The following is an 11,133-nucleotide window of genomic DNA, read 5'->3' on the forward strand; positions in this document are numbered from 1 at the left end:
CCCGCCGAGCCCCGGCCGGGCTGGCGACGCCGCGGCAGCCGAGCCAACACAGGCGGCGGGGGCAGGGGCTGAGGGCGGGGTCTCGGCGGCAGGCGCGCCGGGTGCCGTCGGCGCTCTGGCGCAGCAGCTGCATGCTCTTGGTCAGCAGCAGCTGCCTCTGGAGCAGCTGCCGCGCACTTCAGCGGGTGCAGCCAGCGCCGCTTCGGGGACCGTGGGCGAGGGGTGCGCTGCTGCGGTACCCGACAGCGCCGCAGCTTCAGATGAGCAGGATGGTTGTGGGGTGGAGGCAGCAAGGACCTCAGGAGCCGGGGAAGCGTCGTCACGGGTGCAAGCGCCGGTTGATGGGCTTCCTGCGGCGCCGCCGGCGCCGGCGGCTCAGCATCACCCGGGCGAGCTGTCGCTCGTGCAGTCGCCGCTGTCGCTCCTGCGCATGCGGGAGCAGGCAGACTCGCAAGAGCAGCCGCCCTCGCAGCAGGAGCAGCAGCAGCAGCAGCAGCAGGACATAGCTTCAGATGAGGCGCAGTCCCAGCCCACAAGCTGTCCCCAGACTCAGGAGGGACCAGCGCCGCCCCTGCTCCTCCTCGAGCAGCAGCAGCAGCAGCAGCGGGAGCAGCAGCAGCAGCAGCAGTCGGAGGGGCAAGGGCAGGCAAAGCAGGTGCAGGAGCAGGGGCAGCAGCAGGAGCAACAGCAGCAGCAGCAGCAGCAGCAGCAGGAGCAGCTGGAAGGGCAGGGACATGAGCAGCCTGTTGAACCGGAGGGCCTAGTCATGGGGGCTGCCCCCGCAGCCGTCGCCGGCCCCTGGCTGTCCGCTTTGGATGGCGGCCACCACCCCGCGTTGGTCGCCGCGCCCGACCCCGCACCGCTCGCGGCGTCTGGCCCGCCGCCCGTCGTCACCGACGCCCGGCCCGCCGCCGCTGCTCACAGCGCGAAGCGCCGCCTCGACATGGGCGGCCCCGCAGCGCCCGCGCCCGCCCCGCCGCCGCACCAGGCGGCCGCGGCGCCGCAGCTTTCCCACCCGCCGCAGCCGCTGCCAATTGTCCGGATCCAACGGGCCCTTGAGCCGTCCTCGTCGCCGCCGCAGCGGTCCCCCGTGGCAGACCGATTAATGGCGGAGCTTTCGGCGATCGGCAGCCCCACTGCGGCGGCGGCAGTGGGCTCCCCCCCGTTGGGATGGGCGCACTCATTCGCAGCGTGCTCGGATCCCCGGTCAGGGCGGCGCGGCGGGGGACGGCGGCAGAGGGAGGGGCGGCGGAGGCCCTGGCGCCTGCGGCTGGAGAGGCTGGGGCGGTGGTTGGTGCGCAGCTCGGGGAGGGATGGTTGGAGGAGGTGCGTGCGCCGGAGCAGGCTCAATCACTGGCGGCAGAGGAGGAGCCTGGGCTGACGCTGCAGCAGCAGTTGCAGGCAAGGCATGAAGAGGAGCAGCAGCTGGAGCTGGAGCAGCAGGCAGAGCAGCAGCAACAGCAACAGCAGCAGCAGCAGCAGCAGCAGCAGCAGCAACAGCAGCAGGAAGGGCAGCAGCAGCTGAAGGTGGAGCAGCAGCTGGAGCAGCACCAGGAAGGGGGACAGCAGCTTCCGCGTCAGGACAAAGGGGGCTGCAAAGCAGTGGCCGCGCTCCCACAAGCGCAGCACAGAAGCGTCCTGAATTTCGGCCGCGCCCCCGCCGCCTGCGGCCTCGCGCACGCCGCACCCGGCGCGCCCTCGCAGCAAGCGCCGGCCTGCGTCGATCCTGTGGGGCAGCCGCCTCCGGCGCCGCGGGGCGCCGCGCCGCGATCGCCGCCGTCGCCGCGCCGGTCGGACCCGGGGCCACAGCGTCCCTGGGACATTGGCTGGGCGCTCCCGTCGGGCAGCAGCGTGGGCGCCACCGCGCAGCGGGGCCCTGGGGCTTGGGTGGACGGCAGCGGCGCGTCGCCGGCGGCCAAGGTTACCCCGGCGCGGGTGCTGGCGGTGGGGGCTCTGCTGGAACATGAGGTGGCTTGCATCTTATTTTGGGAAGAACCTTGTGAGCTGGTGCCACGTCAGCAGCAGCAGCAGCAGCAGCAGCAGCAGCAGCAGCAGCTGGAGGAGGAGCAGGGGGGAGAGGCGATGGAGGAGGAGGAGGACGAGGAGGAGAAGGAAGACCTCCAGCTGCTGCATGCGGGATTTGGGGCTGTGATGGCGGAGGGTGTGACAGCGGCGGAGACTGTGGCGGTGGCCAAGGAGGCCGCGGGCGAGGTGGCTGCGATAGGAGGTCTGCTGGCCAAAGTGCAGCTGCAGCCAGAGCAGCAGCAGCGGCAGCAGCAGCAGCAGCAACAGCAGCAGCAACAGCAGCAGCAGCAGCAGCAGCAGCAGCAGCAGCAGCAGCAGCAGCAGCAAGAACACAAGCAGCAAGGGCAGCAGGTGGATGAGGTGGCCGAGCCAGCGGTGGCGCAGGACGCTGCAAGCAACCCAGATCTGGGGGCCGTGGCGCCGCCTGCGCTGCGGCTATGGGTGGAGGGGCAGCTGCAGCATGAGGCAGGTGCTGCAGCCGCCAAAGCAGTGGCGGCGGTGCAGGAAGGTGGTGACAGGCCAGATGGCGAAGCCGCCTCTGTGGCAGAGGAAACCAGGCCCCCGCAGCAGCAGGAGCTGCGGCAGCAGCAGCACTTGTCGGGGCCACTGCAGCAGGAGGGCGAGGCTGTGGCGGCGGAGGGCGCGCGGGCGGCAGCCGCTGAGAGCACACCGGGGAGTCCGCTTGCGCAGGGCTCCTCGGTGGCGGGCGCGCGCGCGCAGCAGCAGGCACACGACTCCCAGCAGCAGCAGCGGCAGCAGCAGGCAGCCGAATCACGGCAGGGTCAGCAGCTGCAGCCGGACAGCTCGCCACCCAGCCCCACACCCGGCCCCACGCCAGCTGGGGCGTTTGCCGCGGCCGCGCGCGCCGCCGCGGAGCGCCTCCGTGGTGGCGGGGAGGGGGCGTTGGCCTTGGCCCTGGAGCAGGAGCTGTCAAATGAGGCTCACGCAGGGGATGCAGAGGTTCAAGGGCTGCGCCGGCGCCTGGATGCATGCGTCGAGCGGCTGGCTAGCGGCGGGGGCGAGGGCGGCTGACGGCGCGCCGCTCGGCGCAGCCTGCGGCATGCACCACGCGGCAGCACTAGTATCAAGCAGGATTTACTGCATCGCAATGCTTGCGTTCTCTCAGGCATAACTTCATGGTAACGTTGTGATCTCATGCAAGGTGATGATGCAACGAATCAGTCAGTCCTCCAAACCGCCATGGGGCGGTTGCAATAGTGGCAGCATCACGCTGCCAAGGGCAACGGCACGCACGAGGCGCGGACCGCTCCTCCAATCAGGCGCGTGTCGGCGCGCTGCACTCGATGATGAGACCGCCGGTCAATTATGCCCGCATGGCAATGGTGCAGCAAGAGTGGCAATGCATGATGCAATGGCTGAGCTGATGTGCAGTCGAATCGGGGCTCAAAGAGGGGGCCCCAGCAAGCAAGCTGGGTGCAAACCACGATGCTTCAATTATGCTGAGCCGCGGACACAAGCACGAGTGTACACGTGTGCCAGCCGCAAAGGTGCGCGATTGCACAGGGCAACAAGTATCCTCCGCAGGGCTGTGCATCAGCGCCCCTGAGCCCGGCGCGTACAAAACATCCGTGGCCGCTGCCCGCCCACGCTCACAGCAGCAGCAGGGCCCCCGCCGCCAGGGCTGTTGGCAGCGCCGCAGCCGCCGCGAGCCGCACGGGCGCCGGCGCGGCGTTCGTGTTCGTGCTGTGGCGCCGCGGGGCGAGCTTGCCACCCGTGCCGGCAGACGCGCCTGGGATCAGCTGCCCGGGCGTGGCCCCAGTCGACATGGGGGCCCCATCTCCGTTGCTGCCCGCAAAGCGCGCGCCGCTGTTGTCTCGGGCGTCGGCAAAGCCCGTCGCCGCTGGGGCGGCGGGCAGCATGCCGGCAGCGCCGGGGGCGGCCAGAGGGACAAAGGCCCGTGAGCTCAGCACGCCGTCCCCGACCGGCAGCCCAGCGGTCTCTCCATTCGTGTTCAGGCTTGTCGGGATCAGGGTCATCCCCAGAGGTAGGCCGCTCGGCTCGGTCAAAGGGGCGCTGGCCATGGCGGCCTTTTTTGACGGGCGTTCTGCAGCGGCCGCGGCGGTGGCCTCTGCGTCGTCCGCCGCCGCCTGGGCGGCGGCCGCAAAGGCGGCAGCCAGGGGGGCTTCTGCGGCGGGCGCGTCGGCGGCGGCGGGGTGCGGCAGGGCCAGCACAGGCTCTTCCAAGGAAAGCTTGATTGACATGGGTTTTGCGGGCATAGGCTTAGCCGGCATGGGGTATGCTGGCACAGGCTTTGCCGGGACAGGCGCGGGCGCGGGCGCTGGCTTGGGCGCCGGCGCAGGGGCAGGGACGAACACTGGCGCTGGGACGGGCTCGGGAACGAACATGACACGTGGCGCAGCCTGCGGCTGAACAGGTTTCGCCTCTGCCAGCACGGGCGCCGCCGGGCGGGCAAGGGCCACTGCTGCGGGCGCGGGCGCGGGCTGCTGGCCTGGGCCGCCGAAGGCTGGCACGGCGCCTCTGTCGGCAAACGCCTCTGCAGCGCCGGCTGCCCGTGCGGGGGCCGCGACCCATTCGTCTACGGGCATGAAGTTCATTGGCTCCTCAGGTTCGAGCAGGCGCGGCGCCGCGGGCGCTGCCTCGAGACCCATCAGTTGGGCGCTGGCGAGGCCTATGGGGGAACAGTGGCGCGGCCAAGAGTTGGGCGGGCCCCAGGCACGTCTGTCGCACAGCACTCGGCCACTGAAGCTGCCGTGTTTTTCGCTCAATAATCGCAATTTACAAGCTGGCCAGTTTGCAGGGGTCAGGTGATGTTCTAATTCCCTGTCACCGCCTTGCATATACGGTGTGCACGCAAGGCCACGGCGCCAGTTGCGAATCGCGCCCCAGGCCTCCGTGCGGGGCCACATCCTGGTCTCAACTCACCGCTGAGCAGCAAAATCAAATAAGCCGCTACCTCCAATTTGAGTGTTACGCCAGCCATGGCGTCCAAGCTATGACTGCGGAGACGGCTACGCTCGCCTACCTCCGCCCCACGATATCCATCCAGGAAGCGAGTGTTTTAATATGATAACGTATAAGTAGGCTTTTTAATCAAGAAGCTTACGTTCGGGCGACATGCACGCCTGGGCACCGCCTGACAAGGAGACGCTGCGAGGCCCCCCAGCTGCCAGTGCCATGCATGACACAGAGCACCTGATCGCCTGCACAGGATGCATACCGTTGGAGGCCGTGTATTTCCTGCCATGTGTCTCTCATGGGTTACACCAAAGCGAATGCACAGGGACCGGCGTGCGTGTGCAGCAGACAGTTAGTTGCAGCACAGACACAGGGCACCTGCTGGGCATGCGCTTGCGTGTGTCTGATACAAAGAACCAGAAAAAATAAGGTGGCAAGGCACTGGCCCAGCCGGGGTGAAGCCCTCAAAGAAGTTAAGAAGGATTGCCGCCAAGCACTCCAGCAACAGGCGAAGCCCAGCCACTCAGAGGGTGGTGGCTGGCTACCCTCAAGTCGTCGGCCCTTCAATTGTGCAGTGGTCGAATCGCAACTGCTGTGCAGGCGCACGCCTCGGCGTGCTCCTGACACACAGTGCTTGTGAGGATGGGGGCAAGATCACAGACACACAAGACACACCCATTGTGCAGGCGGCTGCGCTGCTCCTGACCAGCCAAGGCAGGGGCGCCAAGTCAAGGGGATCATCAGGCGTGCTGCTGGGTCATGAGATCTGCTACAGCTGACAGGTGGAGCAGGCAAAAGCCTTTGGCCTGTCACAACATGCAGAGGAACGATCCAATTGCCAGAAGGGACACAAGTGAAGAGGCAACGACTCAAGTGGAAAGTGGCAATGTTCAGTCCTTCGATCGCAGCACACAAATATGATGTAGGTAGTTGGGATGCAAGCTACACCCCCCATGCTCAACACATGCACAGGCATGGTGGCTCTACGCCCAGCGCACGCGCGTGGCCGGGGCTGGCATTGCCGGCGCTCCACCATAACGGCGAGGTGGGGGCACCAGCTGCTGTGCAACACCTGTGCTGCGCCTCTGTCAGCATGCACTTGCCCAGAAAGTGGCTGCGGTCTTGAGAAGGGCTGCAGCTGTTGGCCGCGCAAGGAGGGCAGCATGCATCCACACGTGCATGCACTGCGTGTGTGGACCGTGCATATCGTGTGCATGCAAAATGGTCCGGGAACGAGCAGCGTCACACTGTCGGCCTCGTTCAAAACCTGCTTGCCCCATTCACATCCACACAGCAGCAGCGCGGCCCATCACGCGCGAGGGTCGAGCAGCTGTGTGTGGCGCAGCACCAGTCGCACGCACGCAGCGAGCCGCTCAGTCGAGGGTGATGTCGGTGTTGGCAGCCTGGAACTCGGGCACCTCCACGGGCTCACTCTCCTCCTCCGCCGCCTTGGGCGCCTCCGCAGTCAGCGGGACGAACCCGGCACCTGTTTTGGTTCGGGATGATGAGTTTCCATGCGCAGTGAGCTTTGAGCGCGTGTGTGGACACAATGTGCGCATGGGCATGTGTTCCAGTGCTGAGCAGGCGGTCGACGTGGATCTGACAAACAGTATCATGCAGCATGTTGCACGCCGCGCTCACCCATGACATTAGCAGACTCCGCAGCCTCTGCCTCGGCGGCAGGCGCCTTGGCAGAATCCTCGGGTGCCTTGGCAGGGGCCGCAGCCGGGGGCGCCTCAGGTGCCTTGGCGGGGGCCGCAGCCGGGGGCGCCTCAGGTGCCTTGGCGGGGGCTGCAGCGGGGGCGGCCTTGGCGGGAGACGCGGCGGGAGTGCTGAAGCCCATCTTCACAATGGGGGCTGCGCACATGTGGGGGTTGTGCAAGGTCAATCAGCGGGCCGGGGGCAGGAGGAGTCATCGAATTTGATGAAAAGGTGCCTCTGTTGTGGCTGCTGATCTTGTGACAGCCTGGAGCAACGGGCTGTCAAGGCGACAGTGGTCTGATTGCTGGCAGTCATCTGCAAGCTCAGGAGCATGCAAAGGTGTGCGGCTGTTGAGTGACAGTTTTTGCAAGTGCAGTTGAGGGTGCATGCCATTCAGGAACAGCATGAACTGCGCCACTCACACTTGAGCTGTGGAGGACAGAGGGGATGCAGCGTCGGGTAGAGGGCGCAAGTAGGGGGGATGATGGGCAGGAATGCGCATCAGCATGAATGAAAACAGCAGGATGAGTTTTTGGGTGAAGCGGGTGCACGACATTGCGGCATGTGTGTACTTGACGAGCATACACGGACGGCCGGACAGGCAATGCGTCCGCAAACACAAACACACCCATGCACGCGCGCGAGCACACTGGATCGGGACATCATCTGTGACAATTCAGCAAGTTATGCTGGCAAATGTGTGCACACGATACAAGCCCGGGCCACACCCAGAGCAGCACCTTGGAACCCAGAGCACAGGCCTTTCAGACCTGCATGTGCGAAGCCCGTGTGGGAAACACTTGCATCGGGACACCTCCTACTGCTTGCAACACTCACCGGCTGGCCAAACTTGTTGAAGAAAAGCGTGAGCACATCGGGCACAACGAGGACAGGCGCCGCCGCTGTCTTGCCCTTTGGTGGGGCGGCAACAGCGGCCACAACCGTGGGCAGTGTAGGAAGTGTGGCAGCGTCTTGCAGCCGCCGGCGGGACGCGGCGTGAGGCTCATCCAGCGGCCTGCGCGCATCCAGAGGAATGGGAGGGTTTGACAGGTTGGCGTGGCAGTTTGTGGAGGCCCAAAAGTGTGAGGTGGTTTAGGCTGTGCAGTGCAACAGGAGTCATGATGCAGCTCTTGGAGTAACGACAACTGTGCTCACAGAGCGGGCAGGTTGAGGGGCGTGCGCTGAGGTGAGGCTGCGGCCCAGGACCGAGCACAAGGAGGAGCAGGGCCCACTGGTCAAGATGTTGCAACAGAGGTATATGCGAGGTGCGGGTTGATGCAGGCAGATGTGGAATGAAGTGCACGGTCCTGCAGCCGCGCTGCGGCGGTGGGGTGCCCCTCGCTAGCAATAGTGCCGCGAAGGGCATTGGCAGGAGCGCAGTTGACAGGTGGGGCTGTCCTGTATGAGCTGCAGCCCCATCTATAGGACGCGACGAAGCCTTGCTGGAGGCACGGGTAATTGGAGCTGATCGCGAGTCGCAGGTGCGGGAGGTCGGAGGGGGGGGGGGCTGAGGCGGGTCGGCGTGCAGCACAGTCTTTTGCTCACCTGGCTGTCACAGCCGCAACGAACAGGAACATCATCAGGAACTTGCAAATCGCCATGGCTGCTTCTTGTGGGTCCGGGACACTGGCTCTGGTGGCTGGTTATGGCGGGCCGCGAAAGGAAAGGTCGGATCGATACTACCAAGGTGCGTGAAAGTGGCGATCAAATGTGAACGACGACAGTGCTTGCTCAATGCGGGCAGGGAAGCTGAATAACGTTGTGGTTGCCAGCCATTGAGTCAACCACGTGCAGTGCACGAGCGTGGGGTGATCGCCGGTGACAGTTGAGCTCCGTCGGCCCAACATCACAATTGCAAATCAAGCAATTGTAGAGTCATTCGGGTTGTGTAACTGATGGCCCATGCGGTGACAACCCACGACGAGGGCTGACCCTGGCGACTCTGCTCGGAAGGAGCCTGAGTTTAACATGCTTCATGTTAGAATTAGTATGTCGAGCTGGTCGGCTCTGATGACGTGCCGCAGATGCGCTTCAGCCCCACCCATGGCACGTGCCCCTTGCAAACCTTTGAATAATTGGAGCTGGCAACGAGCCGCATGCTGCTACCGTACAAACCTATACAACAACTTGATTTGATGAAGGACATGAGAACAAATCCTGTCGTGCTTTGATGAGCGCACATGCATTTGTCAGTCCCCAGGCGGGATGGTCAAAGGTCACCCTACACTTCAGGGTCCAGTCTATGGGCCCCCATTCGGAATGCATCAGCACTGCACGAATTTCAAAGACATGTGCAGGGCAGCCAAGGGGCACAATGCTGGGTTCAGAGGCCGTACCACGGACACGGCTGGACTATTCGACATGTATCCTCTGGCGGCGGCGCTTGCAGGATGATGCACAGGTCATGCAGAAACACTGACAGCTCAAATCGCGGCGTCATTATGCACTAGCTGCGTCAATCATCCCACTTCGGTCACGTCAGGAACCAGTGCGGCTAGCCAAGTATTATGCAGCCATTTTACTTGTTGTGGTTGCAGGCAGGAATCGGGTGAGCATGTGGCATGTGCACCCCCATGGGCGACGAGCCAGCCCTGTCGCAGCGACTGTGATGTGGCTCCAGCACGGCGAGTCCTTACTCTGGCATTAATGACGCCCCTAGGGTTGAGTGAGGGATTCAAAGGTCCCGTCATGGGGCAAAGCCACCCCTCCTGCGCGGAATTTCTGTGCAGCATGTTCAAACCCAGGGTCGGCGCGAGGGTCAGCACCACAGGCGCGACCGTCATTTATGAACGAGTTGTGCGCAAAAGCCGCAACTCCCAAGGGGAAACGCCTTGTGGAACAGCACTGGCTGCTTGGCACATGCATCATGTTGGCGCAACGAATGCACCCCGCAAAGTAGGCGCCGAAGGGGCTGGCACGGGTACTTGTTTGGAGTTTGCAAAAGAAACGTCTCGCGCCGGTGCCAAGAGCTGTGCCAGGATTTGACCCGGGGACGGAGCCTTCAAGCTGCAAATCCATACGCATACACTTGCAGCCACCACTTGGAATGGCAGTGGGGAGTGTGTTTTGCGATGCGCATGCAGTCTGCGTGCTGCAGTTAGCTTGCTTGCATCAGAACTGCAGTTGGTCGAGCGGGCGTCGGCGTTGCATGGATGGGAAGCGGGAGAGCAGCACAGACTGTGCACCCACAGACGAAAAGATTGCGATGGTATGCCGCACAAGGCCCTGCATCAATGACACAAGAGGGATTGGCTACAGAGTGCCAAAGCGGCAATGCTCAGCCAAGCAACAGCGCGAGGGGTACGGGGAATGCGCCTTCCGCGCGTGTCTAGCACAGAAAGCCCTCCAGCTGCAAGTCAATCAATACAGGGACGGGGAAATGTGCTAGGACAAGGCATTGACTTGCCCTTTGGCCAGGTGGATGTGCCAAGAGTGGGCGGGATAGAAGGGCGGTATAGAATCAAGTGGGCCAGGCCTTCACCTCTTCGAGATAAGCCAGGGTGCATCCCTGGTTGCTGGTTGCTGCAGTGTGCGCTGAGGCTGCCTTGAAAGGAGCCTAGCGCATGCCTTTGAACGAGGTGGGAACAACATTGTGAGCATGAGTGTGCGCGCCCATGGGCAACAACGGCGCCTTTGAGGATTGGGTATGGATTGACGGTGCGCTTGTAGTACGATCCAATGTTGCGTTAAGAATCTGGGCTGGTGGATCGGGTCAATGCGTGCAGTTGCAATATATACAGGCACACCAAACGGGACTTGGATGCAGCTGGCACGCATCCACACGGCTCCAACCGCGTGCTGCGCCAGGGCCGCACACGTGCGCAGGCAGCCCCACCCCTGCCGCGCGCGCAGTCCACTGTTGATGACGCCCCTCAACCCTCAACCCCGGTTGCCCCCCAGCCTGCACACCCGCAGGCTGCGCCAGGGGCTGCGCCACCGGCTGCAGCCCCTGCAGCCCCAGTTCTAGTTGAGCTCAATGTCTGTGTTGGCCTCGATAAACTCGGGCACCTCGATCGGCCCATCGTCCTCCTCCTTTGCGTCCTTGTCATCAGCACCCTCTGTCTTGTCCTCAGCCGCGTCTTTCTTCTCCGCGGCCGCGTCGTTCTCGGCGGCCGCGCCCTTCTCCGCGGCCGCGCTGTCCTCAGCGGCCGCGCTGTCCTCAGCGGCCGCGCCCTTCTCCGCGGCCGCGCCGCTCGCGACCTCGGCGGACTCGGCGGTCGCCGCCTCGGCGAGCGGCGCGCCGGTGCGCGCGTCGACGCGTGCGGGCGCGCTGAAGCCCATCTTGATGACTGGGACCACGGGCTCGCGGGCTGCTGGGGGGGGGAGGGGAGGGGGCGCAAAAGCATTTGTTTGGAAAGCGAGAGGATGATGATGAAGGTTGCCACCGGCGAGCAGGTCGTTCTGGCGGTGGGCTTGAGGCTGCAACACACTAATCAGGCCCCGCACCGCACCACTTGCCCCCCCCCCCCC

The 11,133-nt window shown here is 64.5% G+C and overlaps 4 protein-coding genes across 4 annotated transcripts; 1 reads left to right on the forward strand and 3 right to left on the reverse strand.

Annotated features, from left to right (window-relative positions):
* Window positions 1–1,211: 1,211 nt before the first annotated feature.
* On the forward strand, window positions 1,212–3,057 carry MNEG_5499 (hypothetical protein; the record flags this gene model as incomplete). The annotated part of the gene is made up of 1 exon (XM_014046021.1): window positions 1,212–3,057. A coding segment is annotated over one exon (1,846 nt), but the record flags the coding sequence as incomplete, so codon positions are not given.
* A 578-nt stretch (window positions 3,058–3,635) lies between these two features.
* Window positions 3,636–4,655, reverse strand: MNEG_5500 (hypothetical protein; the record flags this gene model as incomplete). Its single annotated transcript, XM_014046022.1, has 1 exon — window positions 3,636–4,655. The coding sequence occupies one exon, from the start codon at window positions 4,653–4,655 to the stop codon at window positions 3,636–3,638; it is 1,020 nt and encodes a 339-aa protein (XP_013901476.1).
* Window positions 4,656–6,335: 1,680 nt separating this feature from the next.
* MNEG_5501 (hypothetical protein) lies at window positions 6,336–8,264 on the reverse strand (the record flags this gene model as incomplete). Its single annotated transcript, XM_014046023.1, has 5 exons — window positions 6,336–6,448; window positions 6,604–6,819; window positions 7,086–7,092; window positions 7,501–7,678; window positions 8,209–8,264. 5 exons carry the CDS (start codon window positions 8,262–8,264, stop codon window positions 6,336–6,338), a joined length of 570 nt encoding a protein of 189 aa, XP_013901477.1.
* A 2,362-nt stretch (window positions 8,265–10,626) lies between these two features.
* Window positions 10,627–10,944, reverse strand: MNEG_5502 (hypothetical protein; the record flags this gene model as incomplete). Its single annotated transcript, XM_014046024.1, has 1 exon — window positions 10,627–10,944. The coding sequence occupies one exon, from the start codon at window positions 10,942–10,944 to the stop codon at window positions 10,627–10,629; it is 318 nt and encodes a 105-aa protein (XP_013901478.1).
* Between the last annotated feature and the right edge of the window lie 189 nt (window positions 10,945–11,133).

The sequence above is a fragment of the Monoraphidium neglectum genome (assembly GCF_000611645.1).
Source record: "Monoraphidium neglectum strain SAG 48.87 unplaced genomic scaffold scaffold00825, whole genome shotgun sequence".
Classification (NCBI taxonomy): domain Eukaryota; kingdom Viridiplantae; phylum Chlorophyta; class Chlorophyceae; order Sphaeropleales; family Selenastraceae; genus Monoraphidium; species Monoraphidium neglectum.